General features: G+C 42.3%; 1 protein-coding gene across 3 annotated transcripts in view; it reads left to right on the forward strand.

Annotated features, from left to right (window-relative positions):
* Positions 1 to 14,240, forward strand: part of LOC122771664 (adenylate cyclase type 1-like) — a 31,330-nt gene extending 17,090 nt beyond the window's left edge. The window contains exons 5-20 of one of the 3 annotated variants that reach the window (XM_044029362.1): positions 3,017 to 3,144; positions 3,847 to 4,005; positions 4,636 to 4,777; positions 5,845 to 6,000; positions 8,961 to 9,158; positions 9,253 to 9,350; positions 9,504 to 9,588; positions 10,029 to 10,118; positions 10,271 to 10,536; positions 11,152 to 11,278; positions 11,740 to 11,901; positions 11,992 to 12,138; positions 12,241 to 12,339; positions 12,446 to 12,560; positions 12,648 to 12,772; positions 13,778 to 14,240. In XM_044029362.1, the coding sequence (XP_043885297.1) occupies positions 3,017 to 3,144; positions 3,847 to 4,005; positions 4,636 to 4,777; positions 5,845 to 6,000; positions 8,961 to 9,158; positions 9,253 to 9,350; positions 9,504 to 9,588; positions 10,029 to 10,118; positions 10,271 to 10,536; positions 11,152 to 11,278; positions 11,740 to 11,901; positions 11,992 to 12,138; positions 12,241 to 12,339; positions 12,446 to 12,560; positions 12,648 to 12,772; positions 13,778 to 14,203 (2,523 nt within the window). In that variant the 3' untranslated portion in view covers positions 14,204 to 14,240. Of the gene's footprint in view, positions 1 to 3,016; positions 3,145 to 3,846; positions 4,006 to 4,635; positions 4,778 to 5,844; positions 6,001 to 8,960; positions 9,159 to 9,252; positions 9,351 to 9,503; positions 9,589 to 10,028; positions 10,119 to 10,270; positions 10,537 to 11,151; positions 11,279 to 11,739; positions 11,902 to 11,991; positions 12,139 to 12,240; positions 12,340 to 12,445; positions 12,561 to 12,647; positions 12,773 to 13,777 lie in introns of those variants that run through there. The other 2 variants (XM_044029371.1, XR_006360636.1) reach the window with 2 other exon arrangements.
* Positions 14,241 to 15,723: the final 1,483 nt, after the last annotated feature.

Here is a 15,723-nt window from a genome sequence, read left to right on the forward strand (position 1 = left end):
GCATCAAACGCTGCTTCTCTCTCTCCTTCGAGGACTTGTAGGAAATTAACTGCTGCTGCTCTCAGCTGGCTCATCTTTTTCTCCCATAATACTTTACCGCCCCGTGCTTTTCTCTTTTGTCTCTTTTTGTGTCTCTCTGTGTTTGTTTCTGTGCACTGAAGTGGTTGCAAATTTGCATCCCCTGTAAACATATGCAGCAGATTACTGTATATGTGAGGAGCCTGGTAACACCTCAGACCTCAATGAATACAGTTTTTAGAGAAAATAAAATAAATAGTGCTACCAATTTTCTTCTGCACTGATAACCAACCAGATTGCCCACAATGCTTCACATGCATCACATGACAGTGGTAATCCTGCTTGGGTCTGAATCAGCGCCTAAGCCTTCACAGTTGCAGATTAGCATAGGAAAAGTACAGAGCATAGGAGTCTCTGTAAGTACCAGGGCTTTCCCCTGCTTCCTGTAGCTTCAGCAGTGCCTTACAGTCCCATCTGTTACGGCTCCACTGTGACCGCAGTTACCCCAAATTTGTTTCTGTCACATTCAAACGGAAACGTTTTTGGTTTTTTTTTAATGAAAGTGAGGAGCGAAGTAGCATCTGTGTTGCACGTTGAATGCATTTCCAGCGTTGGGGTCATTTTAGCTCAGTGCTTATTCCACTGACCATAGTCGGTTTTACTTATGTTTGATTTGAGGAAAAGAATAAATCATACTTTTTTCTGTTTAAATTCCCACAAGGAAATTAAGAGAGGCACAAGCTAGGGAAGAACAAAAAATGTAATTCATGTGCATAAATTACATAAATGCCCACCTTTATACTCCTAATACTGTGTATTATAAACATAGTTGCAGCATATGAAAATCAAATAGATGGATATAAGTCAGATTTCATTGCTATGCATTGCTGTTATGTTTGCACCTATTTTATTTCCCATGCTAATGCACACTCAAAGCATGACCACAGCATGTAGAACTTACTGATATTTGGCCCCAACAATCCTTTGCTCTTTCACTTTTTAAAAAAAACAAAGCAAAACAAACTTGCATGGTAAATATAGAGCATCTGAGCATCCATCTTGTCTTGTGCCCACGATGTGCATAATTATGAGTCTTTGTGCTCTTCACATGCATGGCCAGTGATCCCATTACCTCCATGGAAACAAAAAAAAGGGGGTTATGAGAAGGCGTCTGCGGTAACCCAGTCTCTCTGGTAAAGTGAACGTCTGTTGCTCATATCCTCTAATAATGGGTTATATATTTGTATGCCGCCTTTTCATGCCTCTGCTTATTGTCCCTAAAAAAGTGAGAGAATGACTCATCTTATTCCCTACAGTGAGACTGATCTGTTGATTTAACTTGACATTTTGGGAACCATTTCAGTGTCGGTGTATATTCAACATTTAATTCATGTAAATGTAATGCATTTACTGTATAGAATTATATTTATTTTTTTATTTTTTATACATTTCCTGATTTATGTGGCTATTCGGTTGTAGTAAAATCCAAGTATCCTTTACTACTTGGATGTTACCAAACATTAATACAGATGATTGGTACATCCATGTATCAGTGAGGCTCTTGGCACCTTCTTTCTGTCAACTTTTTATTTAATACATTTGCATTGGGGCCACACGGTTGGTGTAGTGGTTAGCACTCTTGCCTTTGCAGCAAGAAGTCAGGTTTGCGACCTGGTCGGAAACAAGGGCCTTTCTGCATGGACTTTGCATGTTCTCCCCATGTGTGCGTGGGTTTCCTCCCACAGTCTAAGAACATGCAATGTCCGGCCCGCCTTACAAATGTAATCAACCCCAGAGATAATATGTTATGTCTTTCCTGCTCCTTAACTGACACACATATTAGGAACACACATCAAGTTCTTTCACCCATAGAAGAAGTCAATTAAATGTGAACTTTGAAAACACACAGCCGGAACCAGAGGGGGGTTTCGCTGCCTCTCTTTTAGCTTTATATGTCTTGTAAAAAAATGATTGAGTGCATCAAATAATGCTGCTAATATTTGAAGTTATTTTGTGAGTACTCCAACTGATGTGTTTAAAACTTTGACAGGCGTCCAATGTTGATACTTAGCCTCTTCTGAGGCTCTTCCATTTGCACTCTTAACATGACACATATCTAATTGAAAATGTTTATCTCTACTTGATTTGTTTCTCCATTTAATCTATAATCTTGGTTTGTTCTGAATTTTATTTGTTATTATTTGACGTAACCAGGCCCTCGATTTGGACGCAGTTTTAAATGTTGGCCCCACTTGTAATGGACTTTGACACTGCTGCACTAAAGTGAGTGTTTGGTTCTATGTGGTCCGGTGATGGACCCTCATGTAGAGGATAAAGCAGTAGAAGATGGATGGAAATGTGCATGGCTCTTACAAAGAGGTGGTTCACTGGACAGACTGAACTGCAAAAAAATTAAAATATGTATTAGTGTAATTGACTTGAATTCAGTGTATCGCCATTTTTTTGGACTTATTAAGGCTGAAGATACTTGAGAATTTAACTAATTTCAAGGTATTTCTTTCCTTGTTTCAAGAAAACAAGTGCTATTTTCTTGCTACACTGGAAGATCATTTTGCTTGAAACAAGTAGGGTTATATTTTCTTTCTTTTTTAGAGGCATTTTTTGCAGTTTACTCTCACTTTGAAAAATTAAAAAGGAAACAAATTGTATTTGCTTCTGAGAGTCTGAGAGTTAGTGTCTGGACCATAAACTGTCTATAAAAATGCATGGAGTCGCCCAGTTCCTGGTCAATCAGGCAGTTGAATTGAACTGAATAGCCACCAGCAAAAAGAAGTTTGTTTAAATGGAAGTCTAGGGGGAAAATGAGCCTACTTCTCACTTGATTTAGTCAGTAAACATTTAATGGTCTGTGAATCAGTGAATTGGACCAACATGTAAATTCTGTTGTGTAGAAATCCTGCATTTGCACATAGTGGTGACCTGTTTGGTCCTGTTCTCATAGGAATGCCTCTTTTTCACTGTGTCTTTCTGTTGACAGGAGAATCACTGTCGCAGGATTAAGATCCTGGGGGATTGTTATTACTGTGTGTCTGGACTGACCCAACCGAAGACAGATCATGCACACTGCTGCGTAGAGATGGGCCTGGACATGATTGACACCATAACGTAAGTGAACCCAGTTTGTTGCTGTATTGAAACAGGAAACGTAGATGAATGAAATTATCTAATGAGCTTCCGGAGAGGCACCGAAGAGGCTGGAGGAAACATTTTTCTCTTACTTCTTGATTTTTCCCCATGATTTCCTCCAAACTGCAGCCTGTGAGTAGCCATGTGTGCTGCGAGTGCATTCTAACACTGAACATTGGACAGCATTTGGCTGAGAGAAAGGCCTGTAGAGCTTTTCTTTACTGAGCTCGAAAGGTGCTTGTTTTACCTCGTGTAAGCTTTGCATAACATGGAGGTGGGGGGGGAAGGAAAATGAGAGACTGAGATGCAGCAAAAGATCATATCAGATACTTTCATGACTTTTCAGGAGGCGCGTTAATTAAGATCAAGCTTTGTGCTCTGCGCTGATTAGACAGAAATGCTCAACATAGCAGTTTTTCCTCTCAGTCAAAAGTTGTGTCAGTCATCTGTACCATAACACATGAATATTTCTGTTCATATATTATTCTGAGTCCTCTATAAAACTGTCAAAAGTGTCACAGATTCTATTTGTGGCTTCATTTGTAATATGTCTTTGCCAATGCCTCATTCTGTGGATCTTTTTAGGTGATTCCTAATCACCGATATAGATTTATAGATTCTGATAGAGCTATAGATACTACATATTGTCTCTGATCCAGCCCTTGTGTCCTGTTCCTGCAGGTCTGTGGCAGAGGCCACTGAGGTCAACCTAAACATGCGTGTGGGCTTGCACACAGGTCGCGTGCTCTGTGGAGTGCTGGGTCTCAGGAAATGGCAATACGATGTTTGGTCCAATGATGTGACCCTGGCCAATGTGATGGAGGCTGGAGGGTTACCTGGGTACGTACTAGACTCGGTGCCATGCGCGTTCATGACTCCTCCATAACGGTGCACTGAAAAGTACTGTGTAGACTATATGGAAATGGATGCAGTCATGATTTTACTGGCACAGTTGTTGCAAGTGGAAATTCACATTTATATCACTTGCAACAAGACTCCTATTGTTGACATGCTTTACTGACTATTTCCCTCTAAATGGGAATATAATTTACACAATTGATACTGTGTGCTGGAGAAGAGCGGAAAGAAGTGACTGAGACATTTAACTCCCCAGGAAAATGTTTACTGTTATAAATCAGTGGGAAAATAGACTTACATTCACACTGAGTTCTTTTAGCCCCCTGGTGGCTAACTACTGCTTGTGCCCTCCTACTACTTATTCTACTTTTTAAGTATAGAGTCTTTTTAGTATTATTATTATTTCTTTATTATTGAATGTCTACTAATATTAAGTCCACATCACGTAATAAAAAAGCTGCATTTACAACACTTAGAACAATCTCTTTATATCTGCTGAGACTAAAGATTTGTACACAGTCTGGATATTTATATTTAAGTGCAGAATTCAGACTAGTGGTGGGGGGACTAGTTGTGTTGTGTGTCATGCATTCTGTCGTCACTGTTCTACAGGAAAGTCCACATCACCAGATCTACACTGGAGTGCCTAAATGGAGACTATGAGGTGGAGCCTGGAAACGGTCACGAAAGGAACGCCTTCCTCCAAAAACATGAAATTGAAACCTTCTTTATAGTGCCATCTCACCGACGGAAGGTGAGGCAGACTCGTTCTGCACCGAGGATTCTGCATGTACTTCTGTGAGGCAAATGAATGAGATGACAATCGCATCGATGGCTCCGAATCAGTCATATGTCATGGTCTGCCTTTGTATTAGTCCTTGTCCTTATCTAAACCTCCTAATACATAGGCTGCGCACTAATCCACATTAACAGACCTGATGTACGTACGTATGTGTTCAATCAAAGTAGGCTATAGGTTAGGAAAGCAGGCTTATCTTGGCCTGTCTTTACCTCTGTGCCAGTATCGAGAATAGAACTACCCTTTAAATTAGAAACATGGTCATCTAGTGCAACTGCAACATCTCTTGTCGAGCTTATGTGTCTTACAGCCTGAAACATAAAGGACTGTACACATACAGCGATGTGCAGTGCGTGCTAACAGATGTGCCACAAGCAGCTGGAGAGAGAATTTCAGCATCTATTCGGCATCGTCCTCCTCCTCCTCCTCCTCCTCTCCCTCTGCCTCTCCTCGTATGATTATTTCTTCCTGCAGGTTCCCATGTTATGGGAGATAAGGCTTGCACATAGGTCACACACGTGTCCTCACGTGAACCTGCAGCATCCCGGTTGCGTGTACATTTCTTTGATATGCAGGAGACTTGGCTAATCCTCTTAATATAGCTGATGGTTAGACTTCATCAAAGGCATGGCTCAGAGAAAGATGTGCCCTCACTAAGCTGCGCTGTATGGGCTGCCACTCTCTCCGCTATAGTGTCTTTAATTACTTCTGCTTAAGGACACATTCCCATTTATCAAACAAAACGCACACATTTCTTCTGTGTAAACGCCACACAGACATTTCCTCAAAACCTTTGACATATACTCAATCTTGATTACATCTTCTAAAATAGTGTTTTGAAGGAGAAACGAGGACAGCGGAGTAATAAAACTATTAAAATCACCCAAGGGATGGAGCCACCTCATGTTATCCACTTTTTTCTAAATTCCTGAAGCCATGTGTGCGCTTACATAATACATATATATATCACTGTGTGGGGTATCATGATTTAATCCTTGTTCCCGTGTCTCATCTGATGACAGATATTCCCAGGATTGATTCTTTCGGATGTCAAGCCCGCCAAAAAGATGAAGTTCAAAACTGTGTGCTACTTACTCGTGCAGCTTATGCACTGCAGGAAGATGTTCAAGGCTGAGATTCCGTTCTCCAACGTCATGGACTGCGAGGACGGTGATAAGGTAAATATCAATACTTACCTGTGTCTGTGCTGGTGATGTATCTGTGTTTATGCTATGAATTAAATAACTACAGACTATTCATATACAGTCTAGGGGCTCTTGTAGGGTAAAATATATAGTAAAGGGTTGTTTTAATTACCTTGATTTTTATATGACCCCATCTGGCTTTAAAAAAAAAAGTGATTTATCCAACCATTATTATTGTTAATCTGTATTTTAGGCTGGTCGTTCCGCAGCATTTCAGGAATCTTAGCCGCAGGATTCTGACTGTATTTTTCCACATTGTAAATGTATATAATCTGTAGACATGAGCTCCACAACAAACTCTCCCAACATATAGACAGTTGTGCAACATGCAAGACACAATTTTGAGTTGTAGTTTTGTCTCAAGGGGGATTGTGTCACCCATTTTTTCCCCCACTTGCTCAAATGAAGGATACATTTAAAATCAATATGCTGCTGTGTTTGTTTAATTCGACCAAATTTGACCATCTATTTCAGATCTTTTACTCATAAAACTTGACAGAATCACAGTGTAGAGCTTTTATTTTCTTTTTTTTTAAATCCCAACTTCCTGTGGGAATGAGACATGCATCTCAGCTCTGCTGTCTGATGATCGAATGACACATTTATCTCTATAAGTGAATAAAAGACTGTATATTTTTTGGGTGAAGTGGCTCTAAGTAAGTGATTCAGTAGATCAGGGGAGTCAAAACTCAATTAGAGCATGGGGCCGAAATTAAAAACTGTGTCCATGTCGAGGGCCAGATGAGGTAATATAAAAAAAAGATCACCACAGATGATTTTCCACTGTCGGTTTCCATCTTGTCTTGTCTTGATTCCCTCTGCTGTATTTCAGTACTATTTTTACTAGATGTATATAGCTCAAAGAGAGGGAGCCAAATACAAATTAGGGGCTGAGCCCCCTTATAAGCCCCCTCTGGTTCCGGCTATGTGTTCTCAAAGTCAACATTGAATTAATATATTTACTTATTTATTTATTTATTTTTATTGGCAAGATAACTTGATTTGTGTTATATAAGATCTTTTTATTTACTATATATGTGTCGCTCAATTAACTTACTACGATGTCGTGTGTATAGAAAGTGATTCAGGAGTCACAGGAATTCAGAAAGCTCTAAGAACTCCCCCTTTCAACTCAGCACAAACAGCTCCCAGTGGACGTACAGTGTACTAAAGCATAAAAAGGTATAGAGGGTGAGTTGTGTTCAGAGTGTACAATCCCATCATCTATAATGACCTCAGCGTGTTGCTGCTGCCAGAGACCAACATGCCATTTACCTTACATATACTGTCAGTGACACTGGCAATCTGGTTAAATGTCAAAGAGCTTATTTGACCTTGTGTGAAGCCTGGCAACTGTACGGTGTGTGCGTGTGTGCGTGTGTGTCTGTTACATACATTGTGGCAACAAGCAAGATCAATCAAAATGATTTATATGAGGGTTAAGAATCACTTAAGAGTTTGCGAGGCATGTTGCCGTTACAGTTAAGGTCAGGACAAACATATATCATAACGTGTGCATGTGCATGTGTAGCACAACCAATTCCCCAGTTTTATTTTGATGTCGCGTAGATGTCAAGAGCTGTTGATTTTGAATGTTAAACATCCGATGAATTGTCGTTTTCACATTTTACGGCATTCATTACCCCCACACTGCACGCGTCTCCCCCTTATATGTCGCCCTTACTGGTAAAGACGGCGTCCTCGCGGCGCAGACAGGAGGTAGATTAAAATAAAACAGACAAATGTAATATAAAAACAAAGGAGAAAGGGGTCGACAGGTTAAGTCTCATATGTGTACACCCTCTGCTGAAAGGTGGTTTTACATTCAGGCCACACACTCACAACTATGTGAAATGGCATATGCAGTCACAGCACGACCAGGGAGCAGTAAGGACAGGAGATGAATGAAAAGGATTTTTGGTGCAGCAGACATGTCGACATGATGTGTACTACGGTGAGCACAATATGGAACGTAAGAGAGGGCGTCAGTATCTGCAAGCCACCGTGTTGCTGCTTTATAAATAACAAAAGGCGAGAATGTGACTGAGGCACAGTGAAATGAGGGAGATTGGGAGGCAAGGAGAAAAGAAAAACGAGGTGGAAGGAGGGAAGGAAGAAATTGAACGGGGGAAAGGAAATATGAAAGGAAAGATGGATCAGGGAAGGGAAGGGAGGTAAGACAGAATTTACGGAAGAAAGGGAATGAAAGATACAGGGGAGGTTTTTAGAGAAGCAAGGAAGCAACTCACTAAAAAATGAAGTGAGAAAACACTTGGTAACCGTTAAAGGAAAAAATACAAACGTAGAGCGATAAGGCAGGGAATATAATATGAAAAAATAGACAGGTAGGAAAGAAGGCAAGGGTTTTGATAGACGCAAGAAAGCTGAAGAAGGATGCACTGGAGTTGTGAAGGATACAAGGAAGTATTAAAAGGAGGCATGCAGATATGGGAGAAGCAGGGAGGGAAGGAAGAATTAAAACAAAGCAACGAAACAAATCAGGACACATGACTGAAGATCAGGAAGGAAGGAAGTGAGCTGTACATGCTTATATATCACCCTTTGATTCGTTGTTCACCCTTTGATTTCCTGCATGTACTAGCATGCTCACTTACATGTACACACACAGCATGAAGAACCGTCCATACTGTCATGTAAACTCTCTGGCTTTGCTCCAGTGCCCAGTGTTTTTGCAAAGCTGCTCACTCTGGCTGCCGAAGACACTCAGAGCCAGCAGGGTGCATTCAGTAATTAAGTTAAGTGTCAGGGCAATGCCCTAATTTGAAAGTATAACCAGATGACCATGTTTATTGTTGACTCTTATTTCACCCCTGTTCCTAATGCGATAATAGTAGCACAGAGGGTACAGTGCTGCTACAATTCTATCTTGTGAGTGAAAATGTTCTCTCTCTTTCTCCCCACCTTCCCAACAGCGGAGAGCCATGCGTACAGCTCCACAGAAGCTGAGGAACCGTTCCAACACCAACCAGGCTAAAGTGATCCAGAGCAGCCCCCGAACGCGGGTCAACCGCTACATCGGCCGGCTGATCGAGGCCCGGCAGACGGAGTCGGACACGGCTGACCTCAACGTCCTCACACTCATGTATAAATGCTCTGAGCGTGAGCAGAGGGTGAGGGGGGCTTCAGACACAGTGGTTTGTTTTTGGACGCGGCCTCCACCGTGAGCGTCGTCGGTGTAAACGTTTCTTCTCTGTCGTCACACAGTACCACCAGATTCCAGACGAGTACTTCACCAGCGCGGTGGTCCTCTCTCTCATCCTCGCTGCCTTGTTCGGCCTCGTCTATCTCCTCATCATACCACAGTACGTGCTCAGCGCTCCCATTTGTTTCCCCTCTCTTCTCACTATTGTTGTTTGTCACCTTCTGTGCTCACCTCTCAGTTACTCGGATTCTTGATTTTTTTTCTAACAACCAACCTCTCCATCTTCATTACTCCCCCCTTTTTTTCCACTCAGGGGCAAAGTGATATTAGTCCTCCTCGTCTTCTGCATCTGTTTCCTAGTAGCTTGTATCATGTACCTGCATATCACTAGAGTACAGGTAAAGAGAGATGCTTACATTTCTTATCCTTACATGTGTTATTTATTTATTGGAATTCAGTGTTTGTCTGTGTGTTTGTCTGACTGTGAGCAGCATAACTTGAAACATTTTCTAGGTTATGGCCTAAGGGTAGAAGAGATTTTATGTGGATACAGATTGGGATTGAGGATTTTTTTTTTTTTTTTGAAAAACTATTTTTAACCTTGCCGGATAGTGGACTGTGTTAACACTGTGGGAAACCAGAGGTTTGCACTCTCTGAGTTTTTATTCTGTCTTTATTCCTGCACCAACTTTGACTTCTGACAGATTAGTTATACGTTATGAACTATATTACTACCGTATGTCCTTTAATTAACGTATAATAATATAAAGCTATATGTGCAATATAAATACAACACATTTAATGATACTCAGGCATCTATATCATCCTTCTTTCTTAGTGTTTTCCAGGGTGCCTGACCATTCAGATTCGCACTGCTCTTTGTATTCTCATAGTGCTCTTAATCTACGCTGTGGCCCAGGCCTGTGTGGTAAGTGAGAAAGCAAAAGCAAAAAAATGTCATTTTGCCACAAATGACCCACCATACTGGCTAATTTTTGAGCTGTAATTGAATTTCCTGTTTGGTGTGAAACTGCTAAGCCATCATCTTTATGCCCGTATCCTCTTGTGTGTGTTTGACAGGTGGGCTGCATGCCCTGGTTGTGGGCAGGTAGTGCCAACACTAACAGCTCCATCGTCATCATTGATAACATCAGTGGCACCAACCGCACTATGGCGGAGCTGCCTTGTGACGGTGCCCGCTACGCCTTTCTTTCCTGTGTTGTAGGCACCCTCACGCTGGCACTTTTCCTGCGTGTCTCCTGGCTGCCAAAGATGGCGCTAATGCTCCTTCTGGGGGTGCTGTATGTCACTGTGTTGGAGCTCAGTGGCTTTCGCAGGACTGCGGGGTGAGGTTCACAGCACAACATGACCGGCACCCCCCACACACACACACAGTTATACAAAAACACTTGGACTTTGTATGTCCGGCATTTCCTGAAGTTATGTGATCGTAACACACACACACATCAACGTGAGAGGCCTCACATCCAATTATTAACAGGAACAAACGACCAGAAGTACTTTTACACCGTACATGTGCTGAGACGTGTTTGTGTTTGTGTCTGTGTCTCTGTGGAGGAGTCTTTGCTTGTCTCCAGCCTACACATTCATTTTCCACCCTTTGAAGCAGCACATGTGCTCATTAGTTCCAAATCAGAAACCTGAAAGGACAATGTGGGCTGGATGATGAGGGAAGCATATAAGCTGCTTCCACCCATGAATGAGGGGACTGGTTATTAAGTTATTAAGATTAGAGATGACAAACTCATTGCTTAGGTGCAGGTATGCATCGGTAAATTAAGTTGCGCTTTGAATCCATACATTTAATTTCATTAAATGTTCACTTTCACGAGTAAAATCTTTCTCTTGACACAATGGGGGGTCCATTTTAACCTGCCCGTGTTTGTAGTCCTCTGTGTGGTCCAGTCTGGTGCTGACTTGTGCGTTGGTTTCTTCCACAGTGGGGGGTCCTTCCACATCCGGGGCTACGAGCCCATCCTGTCTCTGTTGCTCTTTGTCAGTGCCCTGGCCCTCCACTCCAGGCAACTTGACCTCAAACTACGCCTGGACTTCCTATGGGCTGTGCAGGTCAGGAAGTGTGTGTCTGTATGTGTGCATGAATTGAAGAGAGGCTTACATTTCATTATTATGATTATGCACATTTTAATGGAAGTGTTCTGCAGGAATGCTGCCATTACAGCTTTGATATATGTAAACTACTGGGTTATGTAGGATGGATTTGTATTTATAGGCTGCCAGCTGCCTGTTCTTTGGCAAAAACAAGGCTAAGAACCTTGTTTTTGCTTGGTTTCATTTGGCATCAGAGGTGTAAAAAAAAATTACTATTTTGCATAGTGGGAGTGAAGTGTTAAGTTAAGATATTTACCCATTTTGACTAAGCAGAATTATTTGTGGAAGAAAGCTCAGGTTGTCCACGAGGATCATAAGGTGTTTTACTGACCCCGTGTGGTGAAAATGTGGAACAAGCTGTCAAGCGCTTCTCAGGCCTGTCTGAGTGCATGTTGTGTGTGTGGTGTATGTGTTGTCAGGCGGAGGAGGAAAGAGATGGCATGGAGAAAGTGAAGTTGGACAATAGGCGGATCCTCTTCAACCTTCTGCCGGCCCACGTGGCGCAACACTTCCTGCTGTCAAACCCCAGGAACATGGTGAGCCCCGCTAATACACAGGCAGGCAGACAGACAGAGAAACAGGTAGATAAAAAAAAGGCAGAAAAAAATGGAGGAGAACACCAACAAACATGTTCCACACTGCTATTCTGTGTTCTTTATTTTTGCTGTTAGGACCTATACTATCAGTCCTATGCACAAGTAGGTGTCCTGTTCGCCTCCATTCCAAACTTCAATGACTTCTACATTGAGCTGGACGGAAACAACATGGGCGTGGAATGCCTCCGACTCCTGAACGAGATCATTGCCGACTTTGACGAGGTGAAACGCTGTTGTGTTCTTTTGGTCTTCTCATCTCTGAATATACCCCTCTGTTGCTTGTTGGTTGCATTTTGCCCTTTTATGTGAATGTGTGTCTTGCAGCTCATGGATAAGGAATGCTACAAAGACATAGAGAAAATCAAAACCATTGGCAGTACATACATGGCAGCTGTGGGCCTCGTCCCCACCATTGGTACAAAGGTGGCATCTCATTTTGTGTGTTTTAGTGTACGCGAGTGTAAATGGACACTGACAAAAAAAAGTCATATACAAAATAGACACGAGATGTCCAACTTTCATTTTTCAGGCCAAAAAATCAGTTTACGACCATCTGAGCACAATAGCAGACTACGCCATCGAGATGTTTGACGTTTTGGATGAAATCAACTATCAGTCGTACAATGAGTTTGTCCTGCGAGTGGGTACGTCACACCTAAACATGACATATAAAAAAGTGTGAGTATGGGGAAAGCACATGTTATATTGTGCGTGTTTATGTATTTACACAGGTATCAATGTTGGTCCAGTGGTTGCAGGCGTGATCGGGGCACGGCGACCTCAGTATGACATCTGGGGCAACACGGTGAACGTGGCCAGTCGCATGGACAGCACTGGAGTACCTGGGAAGATACAGGTACCAGGATAACTTGAAATGGAAAACTCCTAAAGCTCTTCCCTAGACTGCTGCTCCTCTCGTGGCTCCGATTCCCATTACGCTCAAATAAACCATCGCCATCATCCGTCCACTGTCCACCACTTTATCCTCTCACATGAGGGTCGCAGGTCACTTGAGCCAATCCCAGCTGAAGTGGGGGTGGCGAAAGGCGGGGTACACCATGGACAGGTCGCCAGACCGTCACAGGGTCAACACACAGAGACAAACGTTCACTCTCACATTCACACATTCACACCATTGGGCAATTTAGACATCACATCATATTCAGCATAAACCCCAGGTGTTCTGTGATTTTTACGTGTTGTACGTTAGGAAGCACAGAATGCTTGACCTTTTTGAGTGAAAGCCTCTTAGTTTTCAGATTCAGTCAGCACTACAGTAAGTGGCTTTGATTGATGCGACGCCCTTTAACAAGCTCCTCTTCTGCTTTTTTAACCAGTTACAAACTGCTGCATTTACAGAGATGAGTGTTCTGAAATTGGAAATTGAAATGATTAAAACTTTTTTTTTTTTTTTAATCCTGTATCCAGGAGCCCTTTAAGGCAATCTTTCATAAGGTCATGTCCTGAGTAATCCTGTCAGTCAGACTAGCAACAGTGGCTCACTGGTAACGACTTTTAACACATAGGTCGAAGGTTTGACTCCCTGTGTGTCCCTGATACAGAGCGCCGCACATCGACGTGTGCAACTGCAGTGTAAAACAACAGATATGGAGCATTTACAAACACACATAAATGGCATAGTCCTTGATACAGGGATTATATTAATTAACATTGACATTAAACCCGTTTTTAGCACAGAAACATATCTTCATTAAATGACACTTGAGGGAAAAGACTTCTTTTCATAAACAAGGGAGACAAATAAAATAATATTTCATGTATGTGTGGAATGTACAGATGCTTTCTCAAATGTGAATCTACAGTAAATACCTATATTATTTTCCCTGTCTCTGTTACTCAGGTGACAGAAGAGGTCTATCGCCTACTGAACACCAACTATGACCTGGTGTGTCGTGGCAAAGTCAGCGTTAAGGGGAAAGGTGAGATGCTGACCTACTTCTTGGAAGGGAAAGTTCAGGGTGTGGGCACAGCAACCACCTCTTCAGTGGTGCGTTCCGCCAGCTTGGCGCGTCGCATCCACTCCTGTGGGAAGACGAGCGTCCCGACCAATCTGGGCAGCGTCTCCTCTGCCGCCAGCCTGACCGTGCACGCCAGCATGGGCAGCAACGTTCTGTTGAACGCTGCCAACAGCAGCAACAGCCAAGTAACATGCCTGCCGTCTTCCTGCGTGCCCGCAGTGGGTGAGGAGGACGAGGAGGAGGAGGACATAGAGGTGACGGAGATCCAGATTAAGGCTGTGGCAGCTGTTGCCGATGTAGCAGTGTAGGAGGAAGGATGGGGACGATGAAAACTTAGAGCTAAAAGGAAAAAGGAAAGGAAAACCCTGGCTGGAGGCCTATAAAAGACAGGGCTGTCCAGGCGTTTACTTTAAAACCAGAGATGCTGGCAAAACCCAAAATAAGCTCATTCAGGACATGAACTTTTGGAGAAATGATCTGGTGATGCAGACAATCATTCTCACTTTTAGGGATTTTTGAAATGCTTTCCACGCTGTGCAAAAGTGCAGTGAAAGAGGAGAGAGAGATATTTGCAAACTTACTTGCGCTTTTAATAACATCTCTTTACCAGATAATTAGCTGTGTGGCGACCATGGGTTCCCCATCAGAGCCAGGTATTATGTGCATCTTCATCATTTAATATGTACAGTACATTATATTCCATGTGCAAGGGGATATATGTGCACTGGTATTGTTTAGAGACGACTGAAACACTGCGCTACTGCTTTTGTACTGTCTTTCTGATTATGGCAAGGATTCATTGCATTATTTACAGGATACAACGGTGTTGTTTCTTTTCGGTGTATGTAAGCATGCGCGTGTGTGTGTGTGCATGCATGATTAATTCTCAATTGTAATGAAACAGCACAAAATCTTTTTTTATACTCAGAGCTCACTGGACAAAATAGGCTTTTTTTTTTTTCTCCCCTGAGATTCACTCACAGCTCATGCATGACTTTAATACTTTAACACTAAGTTGACAGCTATTCAGGAGTTCCCATTGAATGAAAACCAAAGTATTGAGCTTTCCATATTTCTTGTTTTAAATTTCACCCCATGTGTTGCCTCACCATTAAGGCGAGGTTGAGATGTGGCAGTGGGTTGGACATATGTGGCTTGTTAATCAGACATCATCAGTAAAATGAAAGTGTTATGGTTTAATAAATACCCAATACTCTTACCAGGTTGCACACAGATACTGAAGAGGCAGTACAGGACATTGAAAGGGTACAAACTTAAAAAAAAAAAGAAGCTATTTTTACTGGTTGAATGTGAGCTGCTCTGAACACGGAAAATACATTACATAGAGGACCAGTGCACATCCTTGCGTGGACACACAAATAGACACCTGAGCAAGTCACGAAAGGCACACAGAGGAGAGCACATCCATTACTTGAACACGCACAATGAGCACATCACCTCAACAAATGCACAGCCCTTTCCTCTGCAAACAAATCATGTACATTCACATATTTACTCGGGACACCTGGCTGCTGCTGCTGCTGCTGCCGTCTTTCAGGCACATGCAGAACTGCACCCACCCCACACTATATTCAAGATGCGTCTGAAATTGTAAGCTTTAGCACATCTCTCTCAGATAGTCTCGGCAATTGTAAAGCGCATTCAGATTATACTCTGGTACCGTCCATACCATGCGCGTGATACTCTTGCCGGACATGCAAAAGTGTAAATACATCATATTTGAAGTTTTTTGCCTTACTCGATAAGCTTACCGTGATTGCAACCTGCCTTTTTAGATATATTCACTTTGATATGCAGATCATACTTT

Source organism: Solea senegalensis, linkage group LG1 (genome assembly GCF_019176455.1).
Source record: "Solea senegalensis isolate Sse05_10M linkage group LG1, IFAPA_SoseM_1, whole genome shotgun sequence".
Classification (NCBI taxonomy): Eukaryota; Metazoa; Chordata; class Actinopteri; order Pleuronectiformes; family Soleidae; genus Solea; species Solea senegalensis.